Source organism: Ruditapes philippinarum, unplaced genomic scaffold (genome assembly GCF_026571515.1).
Source record: "Ruditapes philippinarum isolate M1 unplaced genomic scaffold, ASM2657151v2 ctg619_1_1_1_1, whole genome shotgun sequence".
In the NCBI taxonomy this organism is placed as follows: Eukaryota; Metazoa; Mollusca; class Bivalvia; order Venerida; family Veneridae; genus Ruditapes; species Ruditapes philippinarum.
In genome coordinates this window covers 176,281-192,373 of record NW_026855813.1, presented here as the reverse complement: position 1 = coordinate 192,373, position 16,093 = coordinate 176,281, and the positions used below count along the sequence as shown (strand labels likewise).

The window sequence follows — 16,093 nt, the reverse complement described above, 5'->3', positions numbered from 1 at the left end:
AAATACTGATCTCGGAAAATTGTTGATGTCCAAGAGGTGTTGTGTTGCTAGTAAGATGTTCTACTTGTTGTGGTGATGGATTTAGCAGTCAAATTGGTCTAGAAATGTTCGTGTCTTCTATATTAGGCCGTTTGTAGGTTTTCTTCATTTTTCACTTTAATAGTTCAGTCTTTCCTTGAATTCTTAAATTTGGCTTTTTAGAAGGTCTTGTTCTTTTGATGATGTTGCAAATATAAATTTATAAATATTTTTTTTTAAATAGTGATGAAATAAAAGCGTATATTTTTTGCGTTTTTTATTTCACTGTAAAAATTTATTTTTCACTGCAGTGAAACATATTTCCTGTTTTTTTTCACCGGTGTTTTGCTGGACTACTTCTTTCTTAATTCAGCCAATACACAAAATTAAAATTGAAGTCTTAAGAATTGTAAGGTCAAATAAAGGGGAAAAGTATATAATAAACAGAAAATTCATGTATTTTCTACAAATACACGAATATTTTATTGAGTAATATGAAATATGATAATTTTCAAATCACATAACGTTAGAGGGCCATTTAAGGTATCCACCTACCAAATATGGAAGATATCATTAAATAAATGAAATAATAAGGAGAAATTTAAGATAAATCCAACTTGAAAGAATAGGTCAATAATACAAGGCCCTAAAAATACTGGGAAATACAAATGGCACAGTTATATAACTTGGCAACTTTATGTACTTTGTATTGATAAGTAAGTGTTGAAATTATGAGTCCATTTGTATAGATAGATGAAGATATATCAAACATGCCAGTTTAGGTTATCCATATCCATTTTCAAAGTGCTGAAAACGGCAATACGTTAGTAAAAATGGAAGCAATAGTTGTGTAACTTGCCCAGATCATGTACTTAGTAAATTATGAAGCCATTGGTACAGGTAGACCTTATCTTATTATAACTTTTTAAGTCAACATATTTAATTATTATAAAATGATAATCTTTTGAGATAATCTCTTGAAAAATTGACATTATCTCCACATATATCAAGCGTTTTGATAAAAACTACAGATTAATTACAAATGTAGAGATAAAAAGAGAATTGAAAGCCACTCTATAGATAAAAGTCAGTCATATCGACAATATCCTCCGTCAAGGAAAGGGTCTAATATAAGTTGAAAATACCATCGACTTACAATATATTTATTATTCCTCAGATACGACTTCTTCCTTCTTTAGAACAAACATAACTTTAAAGTACAGCAACGATTTCAGGGTATGTTCAGAAGTTTATCACCTTAAGTAGCACTGAATGTGGAATTATTTGTCATCAAATTAACAAAATGTAAATAAAGTAGAAGCAAATTATACTATACCACTATAATTGTACTAATTGCAAAAAGCAAGAAAACAAAATATAATACAGTTTATGGACCAAAAGTGTTTAAAAAATCATAAATAATCGCCCTGATAATGTTGAAATTCCAGTCAAACAATCATAAAAAGCCAGGTGGACGCACAGATAAACACTTTATCGTAAGTGAATTTTTTATCTTAAGATAAAATTTAACTTACGAGTGGCTTTGTGAAAATGACTTAAGATTTAACGTACGATTATCGTAAGTCAAAAACTTAATCGAAACAGTCGGTGCTAGAACGAGCACTGTTCTCTGAGGTCGTTGTGTTGCTAAAGATTTTGTTAGTAATGACTGCTACTAATGCTACCAGTGAAAGGAAATTCTCGGCGCTCAGAAGAATAAAGACATACCTGAGATCGACAATGTCTCAAGTACGCTTGAACAATCTAATGGTGTTACATATTCATAAATACAGGACAGATTCACTCAACTTACGTGTAATTTGCCGATGAGTTCATTACCACCAGAGAACGACGGCGATGTATTTTTACAAAATTTACATAAAATGAGACTCTGTGTTTTGTAAGATTATTGTGAACAAAATACAAGTTACTGCTAAACAAAAAGCGGTTATTGTTGACTCGTAATGTACTATTCTTCCATCATGTCATCGATTGTTATTTAAGCTTAAACCATTGTGTGATTTATGTTAAACAATAATCCACGTACTGTAATATTTCTTGTATTTGTTTATTTATAATTATCAGATAAAAATGCATCTAAAGAATTATAACAACATCAGTTATTGTTTCTTTACAATTTGCCAAATATCAATTACATGTATTCATCTTTTATGTACACCTGTCCATCCGTTATGCGAACCTTAAATTTCACCCTTAAAACTTACGACGCATTTAAATCTGTAAAAAAATCGTTGACATATTATTGTAACATGTACTAGCGACAAACTGTAAACTGTGCCAAATATACGAGAAAACGCCCCTGACAGCATCCTAGAATAAAATTTTTTCCGGGGGAGCATGTCCCCTTACCCCCCTAGATTATGGCTAAAACTAACCAAAGTGGCCGCAACAATCACAAAATCGTAACGACGGGCCTGTAAGTATAACATTAAAGTTCAAATGGTTTATGAAACAACATACCAATAACAATAACATAGGAGTTAATAAGATCTTTTGAACAATAGCTAGTTTCACTAACTTAATCTTTGATTTTTTTCATATCAAATATGTTAAACATTAACTTCATTGTTTCAATCAATATTACAAATACTGTTATTATTAAACTGCATAGTACACATATATAAGAGAAAACTTTTATAAGCTGTATAGTTTTCGGCTCTAATCCTTTTTCATTTGTGTATCTATTTTCATTTGTGTATCTATTTATTGTAAATGTTTTTATAACACGTTGTATTCATTGTTTGAAATAAACTCTGTTTAAACTAACAATAACATATCTTTCAACGGTTTGATATAATATGATAACGGTGGTATTCATCATCGACTTCTCTTATTTTACATGATTTGCAAAATTCTTTGTTCTTAAACAGCATTACTGGTGTAAAGACGGTATTATGAACACACTTACAAGACGAGAAGATGTCATTATAAAAATACGTTTCCATTCGGAGCATAAATAAGTACATTGTACGTTAAATAACCTATATATGTTTTTATAGTGCAAGTTAGTTGCCAAGAAGTTCTCTTTATATCCGTTTGACTGTAAGGAATCACTGACCACAAAACATGTAATTGTCAAGTGCATTTATCAGCAAACCATTTGTAAGCTAGGGATCCCGCTTCGAAATTTGTGAAGTTAGCAGCCTAGCAGCCTAAAGAAAACTAAGGATAATACAAACATGAAAACCGTCGGAAATGAATCAGAGCACATACTTTAACCATTCCATTTCTTATTTCAGTATCGCGATCTTTATTTTTTTAAATGTTGAACATTGTTTTTTTTTATTTTAACGCTTCGAAATTTGTGAAGTTAGTAGCCTAGCAGCCTAACAGCCAAAAGAAAACTAAGGATAATACAAACATGAAAACGTCGGAAATGAATCGGTAGCACATACTTAGACCATTCCACGTCTAAGTTCAGTATCGCAATCTTTATTTTTTAAAATATTGAACTTTGTTTTTTTGCTTTTTTTGACACTTCGAAATTTGTGAAATTAGCAGCCTGGCAGCCTAGCAGCCTAAAGAAAACTAAGGATAATACAAACATGAAAACCGTCGAAAATGAATCGGTAGCACATACTTAGACCATTCCATGTCTGATTTCAGTATCGCGATCTTTATTTTTTTAAATATTGAACATTGTGTTTTTTTATTTATTTTTTGACGCTTCGAAATTTGTGAAGTTAGCAGCCTGGCAGCCTAGCAGCCTAAAGAAAACTAAGGATAATACAAATATGAAAACAGTCGAAAATGAATCGATAGCACATACTTAGACCATTCCCCGTCTTATTTCAGTATCGCGATCTTTCTTTTTTTAAAGATATTGAACATTGTTTTATTTTTTTATTTTTTGACGCTTCGAAATTTGTGAAGTTAGCAGCCTAACAGCCTGGCAGCCTAGCAGCCTAAAGAAAACTAAGGATAATACAAACACGAATACCGTCGGAAATGAATCGGTAGCACATACTTAGACCATTCCACGTCTTATTTCAGTATCGCGATCTTTATTTTTTAAAATATCGAACATTGTTGTTGTTTTTTTGACACTTCGAAATTTCATGTTAATACTATCCTGCTAGGTTCCTCAACTTCGGAGAGTGAATTCACTCATTTACTTCAATTTCATTCGCAAAACCCTAAACACTGGACCTCTCCGATTACCGGATATAAGAAAGAAGGTCGAGGAAAATAGTGGGAGCATATGATATCAGTGGATCCTGACAATAGTTACGTCAAGTGTTCCACAACAGAAGTGCTGGGATGTTTTCTCTGCGAAAAACAAAACTATAATATTCGCAATATTTTCAAAACGCTTCATAAAACACGCAGAGTTTTACCTTATTCTACAGGAAATTTCAGTTGAACACATAAATTAAACAATCATTTTTTATTGTTTTTAGAAATCTTTAAGTAATATTCTACCCTTAACATTTGTTAGTTCAGTGACTATTTTAAAAGACAATATTGTAGAATATAAACTTTATTTAAGCTAATTCCGTCCAGATTGCAATAGGCATCATGTCATTGTACTGTAGTTCTATTTAAGGCTCTGTGCTGCTGATGAAAGTGCCAAATTCTGGAAAAAAAGAAGAAAAAAAACCCACTAAATTTCATAAATTGTAAATTCGACTTACAGGATGTTTCTAAATTCAAAATTTTACCATTTCATGTTAAAATGTTGAATTCTGCTTAAGCCAGTGCTAGGGTGCATGGACGGTAGTTTGCACTTGGCAGTATCGTCCATGAACAGGATTAATCAAACCGAGCCTGCAACATTTTCAATTCTGCCGTTTTGAGCTTTCTTTGGGGATTCATATTTTCTTTTCTTTTTTTTTACAAAAAATCATAAATAGGTAACTTTGTTTAAAAAGTTGGAAAAATTGTTAGTGACTATGTGGCAGCACGGGCGAGTTGTCAGCTTATCAGACTAGTAAACCGCATGTTTTCTATGGAGGGCGTTCGTTGCCAAAATTCCAGACATGTAAAGTGTTCCTTTTTAAAATGACTTTTGAAAATGCGAACTTGTATGCCTACCATTTTTATTGTACCCGTGCATAGCACATAATATGCCTCTTAATTCAATCTTTTAATTGAAGGTTACCGTTTTTATATAACAAGTTTACATATATATCGTAACAACTGACCTAACATCTAAAACGACAACAAATTTACAAGTTCGTATCTTCCATTGCATGCAATACATATGCATGTTTGCACACTTATAGATCTGAAATATACAAATGAAATGTAAAACTCGAATACGGAAAATAAAGTTTAAGAAAGCATGTTACCAGTTGTAGAACTACAAGAGTACGTTAACACAGTAACATGTTTAAAATGACAAAAGTAGATTTACAAAGTTAAACGATTTTAAGTCAAGCATAACGCCCCGCCCCTCTCCGAGTATTTACGAACTTCTATTGCGGATAGGTATAAAACGGCGCCTCTCCCATAATTCTAAATAAAACTGAAGGACAACATATGGCATTTTTCATAACATATACGAGGGTTGATCAATATATTCGTGGACACACTCCATAAATTGTTTTTTTGGGGAAGGAAAGTTAATATAATTATATTTGACATTTATTCAATCTTTTATCAATTTGATGTGTAAGTTTCAGATAAATAATCCATATATTTTATCCAAAATGACAGTTTTCAAAAATACATGTTAAGCTGATCGCCGCAGCTCATTCCCAACTTACGTTACGTCGGCGTTACATCTTCTCAAACAATGCAGCACCAACTTCTACACATCGTCCATGCCTGTGTACCCACTGACTGAAAATGTTCTTATTAAATGAAGTATCAAATAAACGCAACACATGCAGACAATGCCATGGACTGTAAATCATGGAACCTGGTAAACTTGTGTCCCTTTAACTCTGCCTTCAATTTCACTCGCATAACGTTCTCATTGCAACAAGTTTCGATTGGTCTGCCGCATCTCTTATTATCCTTAAGTTCTTCTCTACCCTCATGGAAGCGTTTGTGCCACTTAAAAACAAAATAAATGAGACACTTTTTTTGTTCAAGATACACTTTCCAAGTTATCCTTAGTCTGCTGTGGCGTCATACCAAGATTTACACAGACTTAATTACTGCCATCTGCTCAAACAACGTTGTGCTCCTCTCTGGTGACACACCCCTGTCTCCATTAACATCTCCAACAAACAAAAGAAATCGTAGCGACGCTTGTTTTTTTTAAATGTTCTATAAACAATATGAAAGAACGTTGCCGTCATTTTCATATTTTAAAGAAGCGCGCCAAAATAAGGCCAATTTTTAAGTATTTTAAAATGGTAAATATAACTTTTTTAAGCTGCGGCGTTCGTACGGCATAGGGTTGCTATGGCGATACATATAATCAACAAAATGAGATTTTTTTTTAAAAATCACAATATATTTGTAATAGTATTAAATTCTTCTCCTAAATAGCGAAAATTCTTTATAATATCTTGATTAATTATTAAGTTATTAATAGCGTCCATGAATATATTGATCAACCCTCGTATATGTTACATTTGTTACAAAAGTTTTGTTACTAGCAACATCACTTGAAAATTGCTGATTTTACCATTTATGATGAAAATAACCTATGCATTACCTTATTATTTAACATCGTGTTCTTACCAGTTACAAATTATTTATCATTTTAGTGATTAGCCGTGCTCTGCCTAGTGCCCTGTCCTGTGTTTTGTTTGGGGTCCGCCTGGGCTTCTTGCCACTTGTTCTTGTTGCTGGGTCATGTGGGATTGCGTTCATTGAGCGCCGCATTTCCTTGTTGATCTTGTTTATCATGTATTCCTGAGAAACATCGGCGATTTGGACATTTTTAGGGGAAACAATGACCAACTTCAAGGGAGTAATTTTATTAATAATGTAAAAACCATCCAATATTCTTATTAGTCATTGAAAAATGTATTTGCACAAATTTCATTTTCAACAAAAACTATGCAAGTATTTGCAAAAATAGGATTTTAAAGCGACAACCGGGGTTTCCTTTCCGAAATCAAGAAAAAACTTATCCGTAGCACATATGTACAATCTTTAATAACGTATTTTCAGTATGAATAAAAACTTTTTGCACTTGTTCATTATCCCTCAATCAAACCGAGTCTGCAATTCTTATGTAATTTTGTTGTGATTTTTGCTTCCGAGGGATAACTTTGTTTCCAGATTTTTATACTTCACAACAGCAGGTGTCAAGTGCCGTGTGGCAGCTGTAAAAAGTTGCCCCGTACTTCACTTCAGTGATTTATATATTTTTCTGGTTCTTCGGAGCGCTATTAAGTGTTGAGAATTGAGTACCGTTCAAGCCGGTGCAAGGGGGCGTGAGGGATGTTGCACTTGTTCATTATCCCTCATGTACAGACTCAATCAAACCGAGTCTGCAATCCTTATGTAATTTTGTTGTGATTAATGCTTCCGAGGGATAACTTTGTTTCCAGATTTTTAATATACTTGTTCAAAGCTTATGTCTAAAATTGCATTCAATATTCAATTTCTTTTTTGAATAAAGTATCTTAAGGAAGCGAAGTGATTTTTTTCCGAATATGAGAGTGGATTTAAGAGAAAAAAAACAATGATAAGTTAGAAACAAAATTTTTAATACTTCTACTTAATTAATTTTCATTTTAAGGCATTACTAGAAAGTTCATAAAGGATTCTTTAACACGAGTCTAAAATTATCAACGCCGCCTTTCTTCGATCTGATGATCTTGTTTATCATATTCTAAAATTATTAAAAATGACCATGAAATAAAAAAAAGTAAGTAGGGGGCGCCATGTTTCTCTTACTGAATTTCAGAGTGTGTGTTTTTTTTTTTACTTGGAGATCATATGCCGTTTTCATGGTATGGCACTTACGTGTTACATTGAAGGTTCCATGATAATCGCCATGTTAACACATCTGCGGATGTTTCAAAATTCAAAATTGTACCAGTTCATGTTGCATTTTGCTTTAGCCGGTGCTAGGGGGCGTGGACGATAACTTGCTCTTTCCATTACCGTCCATGAGCAGGCTCAATTAAAACGAGCCTGCAACATTCTCAATTTTGTTGTTTTGAGTGTTCTTTAGGGATTCTTATTTTCTCTATTTTACAGAAAGTAACATGATAAACTTTTTAACGAAAAATTAATTCATTTTGAAATTACCTCATTCTTGTTCATGTTATACTTATGGCTTAATAAAGCCCAAATATCAATCTCATAACATGGTTGTTTCTTATTTCTCCATACAAGCTTCAATTGAGTTTTTGGTGGTTGTTGCAGTTAATATAAATATAATTATATATCATAAATCGTATGAAGCACACTTTTATTTCAATCCAAAATTATCAAAATTGATTGCAAAATAAAAAAAAGTTTGGAGGGAACGCCGTGTTTTTCTTACCAATTTGAGAGTGTTATTTTCAGAGTAAAAAAAAAACAAACAAAAAATTCAATACATCTATTTAATTCATTTTTATTGCCGAGGCACTCATAATCTTTCATTTGATACCCATAATATTGGACTTTTTATAGAAATAAAAAAAGTTAGAATGGACACCGTGTTTTACTTCACTTTATTGAAAAATAGGAGAGAGGCGACGGGTATTATACCTGTCCGTACATTTCTGTAATAGAAGATCGTAAATACTCAGAGAGGGGCGGGGCGTCATGCATGACTTAAAATCGTTTAACTTTGTGAATCTACTTTTGTCATTTTGAACATGTAACTGTGTAAACGTACTGTTGTAGTTCTACGACTTGAAACACGGTTTGTTAAATTATATTTTCTGCATTCGAGTTTTACATTTCAGTTGTGTTTTTCAGGTACAGATAAATATCTACAAGTGTGTAAACATGCTTATGTATTATATGCAATGGTAGATACGAACTTGTAAATATGTTGTTGTTCTCCATGTTAGGTCTGTTGTTAAGATTTACATGTAAACTTGTTATTTATAAGCGGGTGCCTTCAATTAAAAGATTGGATTAAGAGGCATACCATTTGCTGTGCACGAATGCAATCAAAAATGCTAGACATACATGTTCGCATTTTCAAAAGTAGTTTTCAAAAGGAACACATAACATGTCTGGAATTTTGGCAACGATCGCCCTCCATAGTTTTCAAACCCTGTCAGGGACGAACCGTTGTTTTCATCAGCAAGAAACTTTACACTTATTGCTTACTACTGGTTCGAGGAACGGATTCTAGAGTGTGCTTATAGTTTTCTACACAATCAAATTAGAATTAATTCTGTAAAAAAAACTAATTGTGAATAAAAAAGTAACTGTAGTTATACAATGAAAGTGTACATGAATAATAACATTATGCTTGATATTCTATCAAACCGTACTACATCGTATAATTGAGGAACAAACAATATAAATAGCAAACATTAATAAATAAATAAAAGAACAACATATAAAATGCAAACACAATTTTTATTTACACAATTTAATTCTTTAATTATATCTTAAAATTGTTAAATTTCAAGTACATGTAATTTTCTTAAACTTACCAGAAACTCTTGCTTATCTCCATTGGTAGGCTCCTGAAAAATGCTTGCAAAGTACAATGTTTTTAACCAAAATTCTAGCAGAATGTGTTGCCAAGAACTACCACATCCGCTAAGCAGTGCTGGTGTTAGTTCCAGGTTTGTCTTCATACAATTAAATACATCGCTCATCATCCTTAAATGAGACAAACTATTATAATATTATGCGTGAATTTGTGACTTGTATATACTTGTATTTTATGCATATTATGTTAATTTCGGTGTTATTCTTAAAAAAGCGTTACATAGCGGGGCAAAACTCTGGCAACATGGTGCATTTCCCCGAACACAAAATGGCCGAATGAATTTGTTTTTTGTTTGTTTTTTTTTCGTTTCAATTTTAAATATTTTAAAGTTCACTACCAGCATGGATCCTGATCAGACTGCGCGGATGCACAGGCTGGTCTGGATCCATGCTGATCGCAAACCCATTATGTTGGTTTTGTCGTGACACGTCTCATATGTTGATTTACAGAATTTAATCTTAAAAGCACTTGGCTTTAAGCACTTGGCTTTTCTTGATGAAAGATCCAGTTGTTACATGCGGTCAGAAAGGAGGATAAAAAGCTGGTCAGATTAAAAATGGGTCCGTATTTTAAGTTTTAAATGAAACACAACTGATTGCAAGTTTTATGACTCATTTAGTGAATGACACGATTCTACGTTCTAAGTTATTTACTAAGCAGGCGCAGGGCGTTGAAACAAGGTCGTGACATTGGTCAACCAATATTTAACAATAGGCGATCATACGGATCTATTACCAATGTTGAATCAACGTCAGTAATGGTAGGAGTTTAATTTTTAATTGTACCAATTGTCTAGACCTGATTACATCTGATTTCGTGTAAGTATTTAATCAATGACATTAAGTGCAAAAACTGAAAGCAGGTTCACTTTTAAAATCTATTTTGAAATCAGCATTTACAATAATTTAGCCACTTTCCATAAGCAGACAGTTTGAAAATGACGTCAATTGCTTTTTTGATGCAGTTTTTAAATAAGACATAAGTTCAAAAATGGCCATTTTCCTTCTATTTTTTAATTTAAAGGTGTTTTTGATTATAATTAAGTGTATTTAAAAATAAAACCTACTTCAGCCATTACTGGGGGGGGGGGGGGGCGCTTTCTAGTACCGCACATGAAAAGGCTCAATCAAACCGAGTCTGCAGTGTTTTAAATTATGTCGTTTCGGAGTTCTTTAGACTCTCTATTTTGAATATGATATAAAAATCACTTGCCTTGGAAGGACTGCCGATGCCGTTTCATAAGATGTGATGCTGTCGCCGAGTTCATTTTGAGCATAGAACTCCTTGATACAACTGGTGTACAACTCGTCGAGGGGTCCTTTTGAACAAGTACGATTAATGGAAACCCAGTCCGGAACCACTAAATCGTAGAGAGATTATTATTACAAATAGCAAAAGATAGATTAATACGCATGCGGACAACACTGCAAACATGACATGATACAATGCTCTTTGTATATGTCAAAAGATGTTCAGCTATATACGAGTGAACAATGATTGCATTGTTGTATACAATTTAAAATTTTGGTAAGATATTACATTCTATGTTTTGAGTAAAATATTGTTGTGCAAAAATTATTGACCCTGTCGTACCTAATTGTAGCCACTGTGATACGTCATTCCCTTCACAAAACATGTTCAGCTTATTTCTTATAGAATTGGCCACCTCGGCATATTGCTGTGGACATTGAGTAGATATTGACTTCATACAGTCTAGGTAGGTGTCTTTGTGTGCCATGCTACTGTAATGATATCATTTCTAAAATAATCAGTCATTGAAAATAACAATCAACTAGCAATTACTTCATGAATTCATGATTTCAACTTCGCGAATTCATGATTTCAATTTCATGAATTACACTTTAAAATTCAAGTTTTAAAATTTGCGATTTCATCTTCACAATTCACAATTTTGACAGTACATTTTGAGTATTAATTTCAAATTCACAATTTCGTCATATAACCTTGACATTAATGACGTCATAACAAAAGCAATTGTAAGAAAAAAGTGTTCTGCACCCAAATGTAGATAACTTGAAAAGGACGTTGGTAACCCTATTAATTTTCGTAATATCCTAACAATTATTTCTTGCAACAAATGATGCAAATGGCGTTGCAAGTACTGGAGCCACATGACCAAGAAGAAATCAATTATTAAAGTTCAATTAAATTCATGCATTTCAAAATATAAATTCATGACGTAGTAATAATATATCGTGAATACGCGGAGTTATATAATTATTTATTCATAAAGTTGAAATCAAGTATTCGTGAAGTTCAAAAAATAATTTCGTGAAGTTGTATTCACGAAAGTGACATCGTGAAGTTAACGCCGACAACCCGTAACCTCACTATGTTGTAATTGTGAACTTATTTAGTTGTCCTTGTGAATTTCTGAAGATAAAATGGAGAGCTCGTGGAATTGAAATGTTCTTCCGTCTACCGTAGTTAATGCACAACGATATCATTGTATACGCACCGGTCTCAAATATCGCCAGTAAGACCGATGTACACAATGCAACGATATAAATTTATGATATCGCGGCTAATTTCGGTTTCTCATAACTCACAAGCATGCAATATAGCATGCACATTTTATTACTAACAATCATAATCTGTCATGTTCCATGACATCAAGAAGGTTTATCATAAATTCAGTCATGAACATGTATAATATTTATTACTACTGTGCAGCCTGTTGTATTAAAGAGATGTTTATATGGTATCGTTTTATCTTTTTTGGTATTTAAACCCTGTGTTGTTATATGTGCTAACTGGATATCCACACATAGATGAAAGTCTTAAGTTTGTACGCAAAATTCTTGAAGCCAATGTTTAAGAAATAACATCGGTCTAAACGGTGTTTTATCGGCTATTTATCACCAGTTTTGGAGTTTTGATGCGTAGGAATTGACCACGAAGGCCATAGAAAACATTGTAAGAACTGAAAATATCAATAAAAATGCTTCTTTATTGTTGCTTTAAAAAGTTTTGTTAACTATAAAATATAAAAGGGAGAAAACATAACAGCCGCATATCATTGATTCTCCACTAAACATTCAAATTAGGCTCTTAGTAATAGTGAATAATTGACATTTGCGAATAGTTACCAAGACACCTTTTTTTGTTGGTTTAACTCATGTATAACATTGAACACATACTGGTTCTTTTAACATTTCACCAAAAAACTTGTAATATTTCCTAAAATTAAGTTACCAAGAATTCGAGATTTGTGCAAAAACAGATACGTTACCATTTTTCCAATTGCTTTAAGAGACTAGATAGAAATAATCAGCATGAATATACACGATTTAGAAATTTATTATCATTCTTTCAGCATTATAGCACCAGTATATTTACAAAATAGTATGCATCAATATACATTTAAAAAAAATCTACGCCTATGAATAGCTTGTGAACTGATAGCTGGTGAAAATGTTACTTATTAATCAATCTTGTTTATTCCAAATACATGATTTACTTATAAAAGCATTTTAGGTCAATAAAAATACTGATGTTCCATACTTATCTATTGACACAATGTAGCTCGGATTTACTTAACAGTATAAATTTATTCCGCTAAGTGGAAACGAATATTAAAGCATAGTAACGTATCTGTTTCACAGTTCTTCTATGAACAAAATTATGAAAAAAACCCTGAACACGTAGATAGATATTCATAAAGTTTTTTGAACAACTGACCAATAACTAATATGTCTGAACCAGTACTTTTAATATTAAACAGAACACACAATTTCATTTACAGTTTTGTTTTTTTAGGTTTTATTGTTTTATGTGTAGCTTCAAATAGTCAAATAACAGTGTGACTTTAAGAAACAGATTGAACTTAATAAGAACATTTGAATAAAGACACTCATCTATTAGAATATGTAACAGCTAGATTTAAATGCTAGTGTTTCATAGTGTGAATTGACATTCTGTATTTTGTTTGTCTTTTTGGTCCATCTGCTGTTCAATTATCTTTTTTTTCTATATACTTTTTCTTTATATACTGGTACAATCTCGATATACTTGGTGATATGAGTAAGCCTACATGTATATGCTTATCTACATTTAACAAAATTATATCAGAAACAATGGTACCGCTTAAAGAAAACCAACTTAGTAATAATCAATCCATATATATGTGCACCTCCAAGATTTTGAGCTATATCCAATTAGTCCATCTCTACCATAGATAGAAAATCTTGATACGACCCTGACTAAAATATAGAAACTAACGGGCATTCATTTAAAAATACTTTTTTTCCATTAAGTTACAGCGCTGTTATATATTGTCTAACCATATATTACTTATTTTAACCAAAGTTTTGTTGAAGATTTAGTTATATATATTAAACTGTACTCAAATCTCTTTCTAAACAGATACGTTACTATGATAAACAGATACGTTACCAAAAGTTATACAGTCCTCTACATTTTATTTTTAATACAAATTCTGCAAACTAAAAAGATATCAACATATATTTATTCCAGGAAATAAAACAGTAAATCTTTATATGTTTCTTGCCTGTTTTTTCAACATTTTATTTTCTACAAAACTCAACTAATCCTTGAATTTTAAATTCCTGATCCACATTTTCAGTTTTCCAATAAAATTGAGATCAAAGCATCATTTATCGGCTACACATACGTTATGCTGTAATATTTTACATGAAACCATTTCAAAACTGAGCAAAATCGTCAATTAAGGTTCAAACAATAAATATTGGTAACGTATCTGTTGGTAACGTATCTGTTGGTCAAAAAACTAAAATATATCAGATATGCACATATGTTTGCCAAATATATTGAAATATTAGGTTTTGTAGAGCATAATATTTGAATAATGCATAAATGCGATCCTACTTTTAAGTGCTGGTAATAGTAAATGTTTCTCAGTGGGATATCATGGTAACGTATCTGTTTCACTTTAAAGTATAATCCAAATTGCCTCATCGTTGCAAAGTCATTGTGGTTCTAGCATGTATATTGTAGTCAAAATTATTTTTGAATAATGAAATATGATCAAACTTGAGTTCAATAGCAAACTATTAATATGTTACAAGTTCATATTACTCTTACTCAGGTTTACCTGAAGTGTGGTAACGTATCTGTTCAATATATGAGGGACATGCATTTCAGCTGGTAACTTTTTTCCAAATTCACTGTAGAAAACAATAAAAATCGCTCACTTTGACATTTAAACTAAAACTTAATACTAAAGTGGTTTTTCTTTATCACATGTTTCAGGTTAAATTATGTAAAACCAACAGTAGTATTGGACCCAAGCCTGGGGACATTACATAATGGGTTATACTGCACCTCTGCGTGATAATATTTTCGTATTAATCCAGCAGACTAAGTCATTAATTTGAATGCTTTACATAAATGACCATGGAATGAAGCAATATAATGCCCAAAAAGTATTTTTCAACTGCATTAAAACAAAATATACTCGAGGGACAGAATATTTTCTAATTTGCACGTTTAGTGGAGAATCAATGATATACAAGTAGTCCCTAACCAGTGTATATTGGCAGTTTTAGACCGGTTTTTCTTCTTTGTCTACATTGACAAAATCCCGTGGAGTGTTAGAATATACAACCCGAAACATGAAAGAGCTAGTCATTTTCTAACTGCATAGAAATGTATTACCTGCAGGTCGCCCGGACGTCACTTATAAAATCGTTTCGTATCATAAACATGTCGTTATCCCTGCAAGACATATCATGCGTAGCATAGTAGAAATACGATCTACAGTCGTCACTTCTCTTAGAAAATTCGCCAGGATGGCTGGATATACATTTAACATGAACCACAATTAGAACCAACACTTGGACTGAAACATTTCAAAAATGTAAAATAAAACTATTTATTTAGATGGTGTATTAGCTTAATGAATCCGGAAAGGAGAGGTTAAACAAAGACCCAAAGGGAATGGTTGAGCAGAATGGTTAAACACAAAATCCGAAATTACAAATTTAGTTTAAAAGATGAATTATTAAAAGTATCAATGTTAAGATATCGTAATTAAATATTATTTGTTGGATTAATTTCTTGTGAGTGAAGATAATCTCACATTACAATCAAAAATAAAATGTAAAAGTATAAAAAGAGAATGAAATAAAAAATTAATAAAAAGTATTTATTACTATACCTAGAATTCTCATGTTTTACCCGTTACTGTTTCTCGAATAAATTGCTCCTCAAAACCATACGAGTAAAACTCTCTTGATTTTATATGCTAAAACAGTCTAAATGTCAACTGTAATAGCAGTTTATGACTAAATATAACAACTCTAATAATGGTAAATAACATATAATGACGTAAAATTACATCTATGCTAGAAAATATTCTATTCACATATGCTTTGATAAATTAATTAATGTCACATACGGCGCCCCAAAAACAAAAAATGCCGACTTTTACAGCACTAGATGACTGATACAATTACTCATTTGATACTTACAGAATTA

At 32.0% G+C, this 16,093-nt stretch overlaps 2 protein-coding genes across 3 annotated transcripts in view; one reads left to right on the top strand and one right to left on the bottom strand.

Moving 5' to 3' along the window:
* The window catches only part of LOC132744474 (uncharacterized), a 48,741-nt gene that overhangs the window by 12,746 nt on the left and 19,902 nt on the right, over nt 1-16,093 (top strand). The window lies entirely within an intron of this gene.
* On the bottom strand, nt 4,402-15,888 carry LOC132744465 (uncharacterized). Its single transcript, XM_060733183.1, has 6 exons — nt 15,774-15,888; nt 15,272-15,455; nt 11,207-11,355; nt 10,826-10,973; nt 9,552-9,723; nt 4,402-4,615 (listed from the first exon to the last, which is right to left on the bottom strand). Exons 1-6 carry the CDS (start codon nt 15,784-15,786, stop codon nt 4,577-4,579), a joined length of 705 nt encoding a protein of 234 aa, XP_060589166.1. The 5' UTR covers nt 15,787-15,888; the 3' UTR covers nt 4,402-4,576.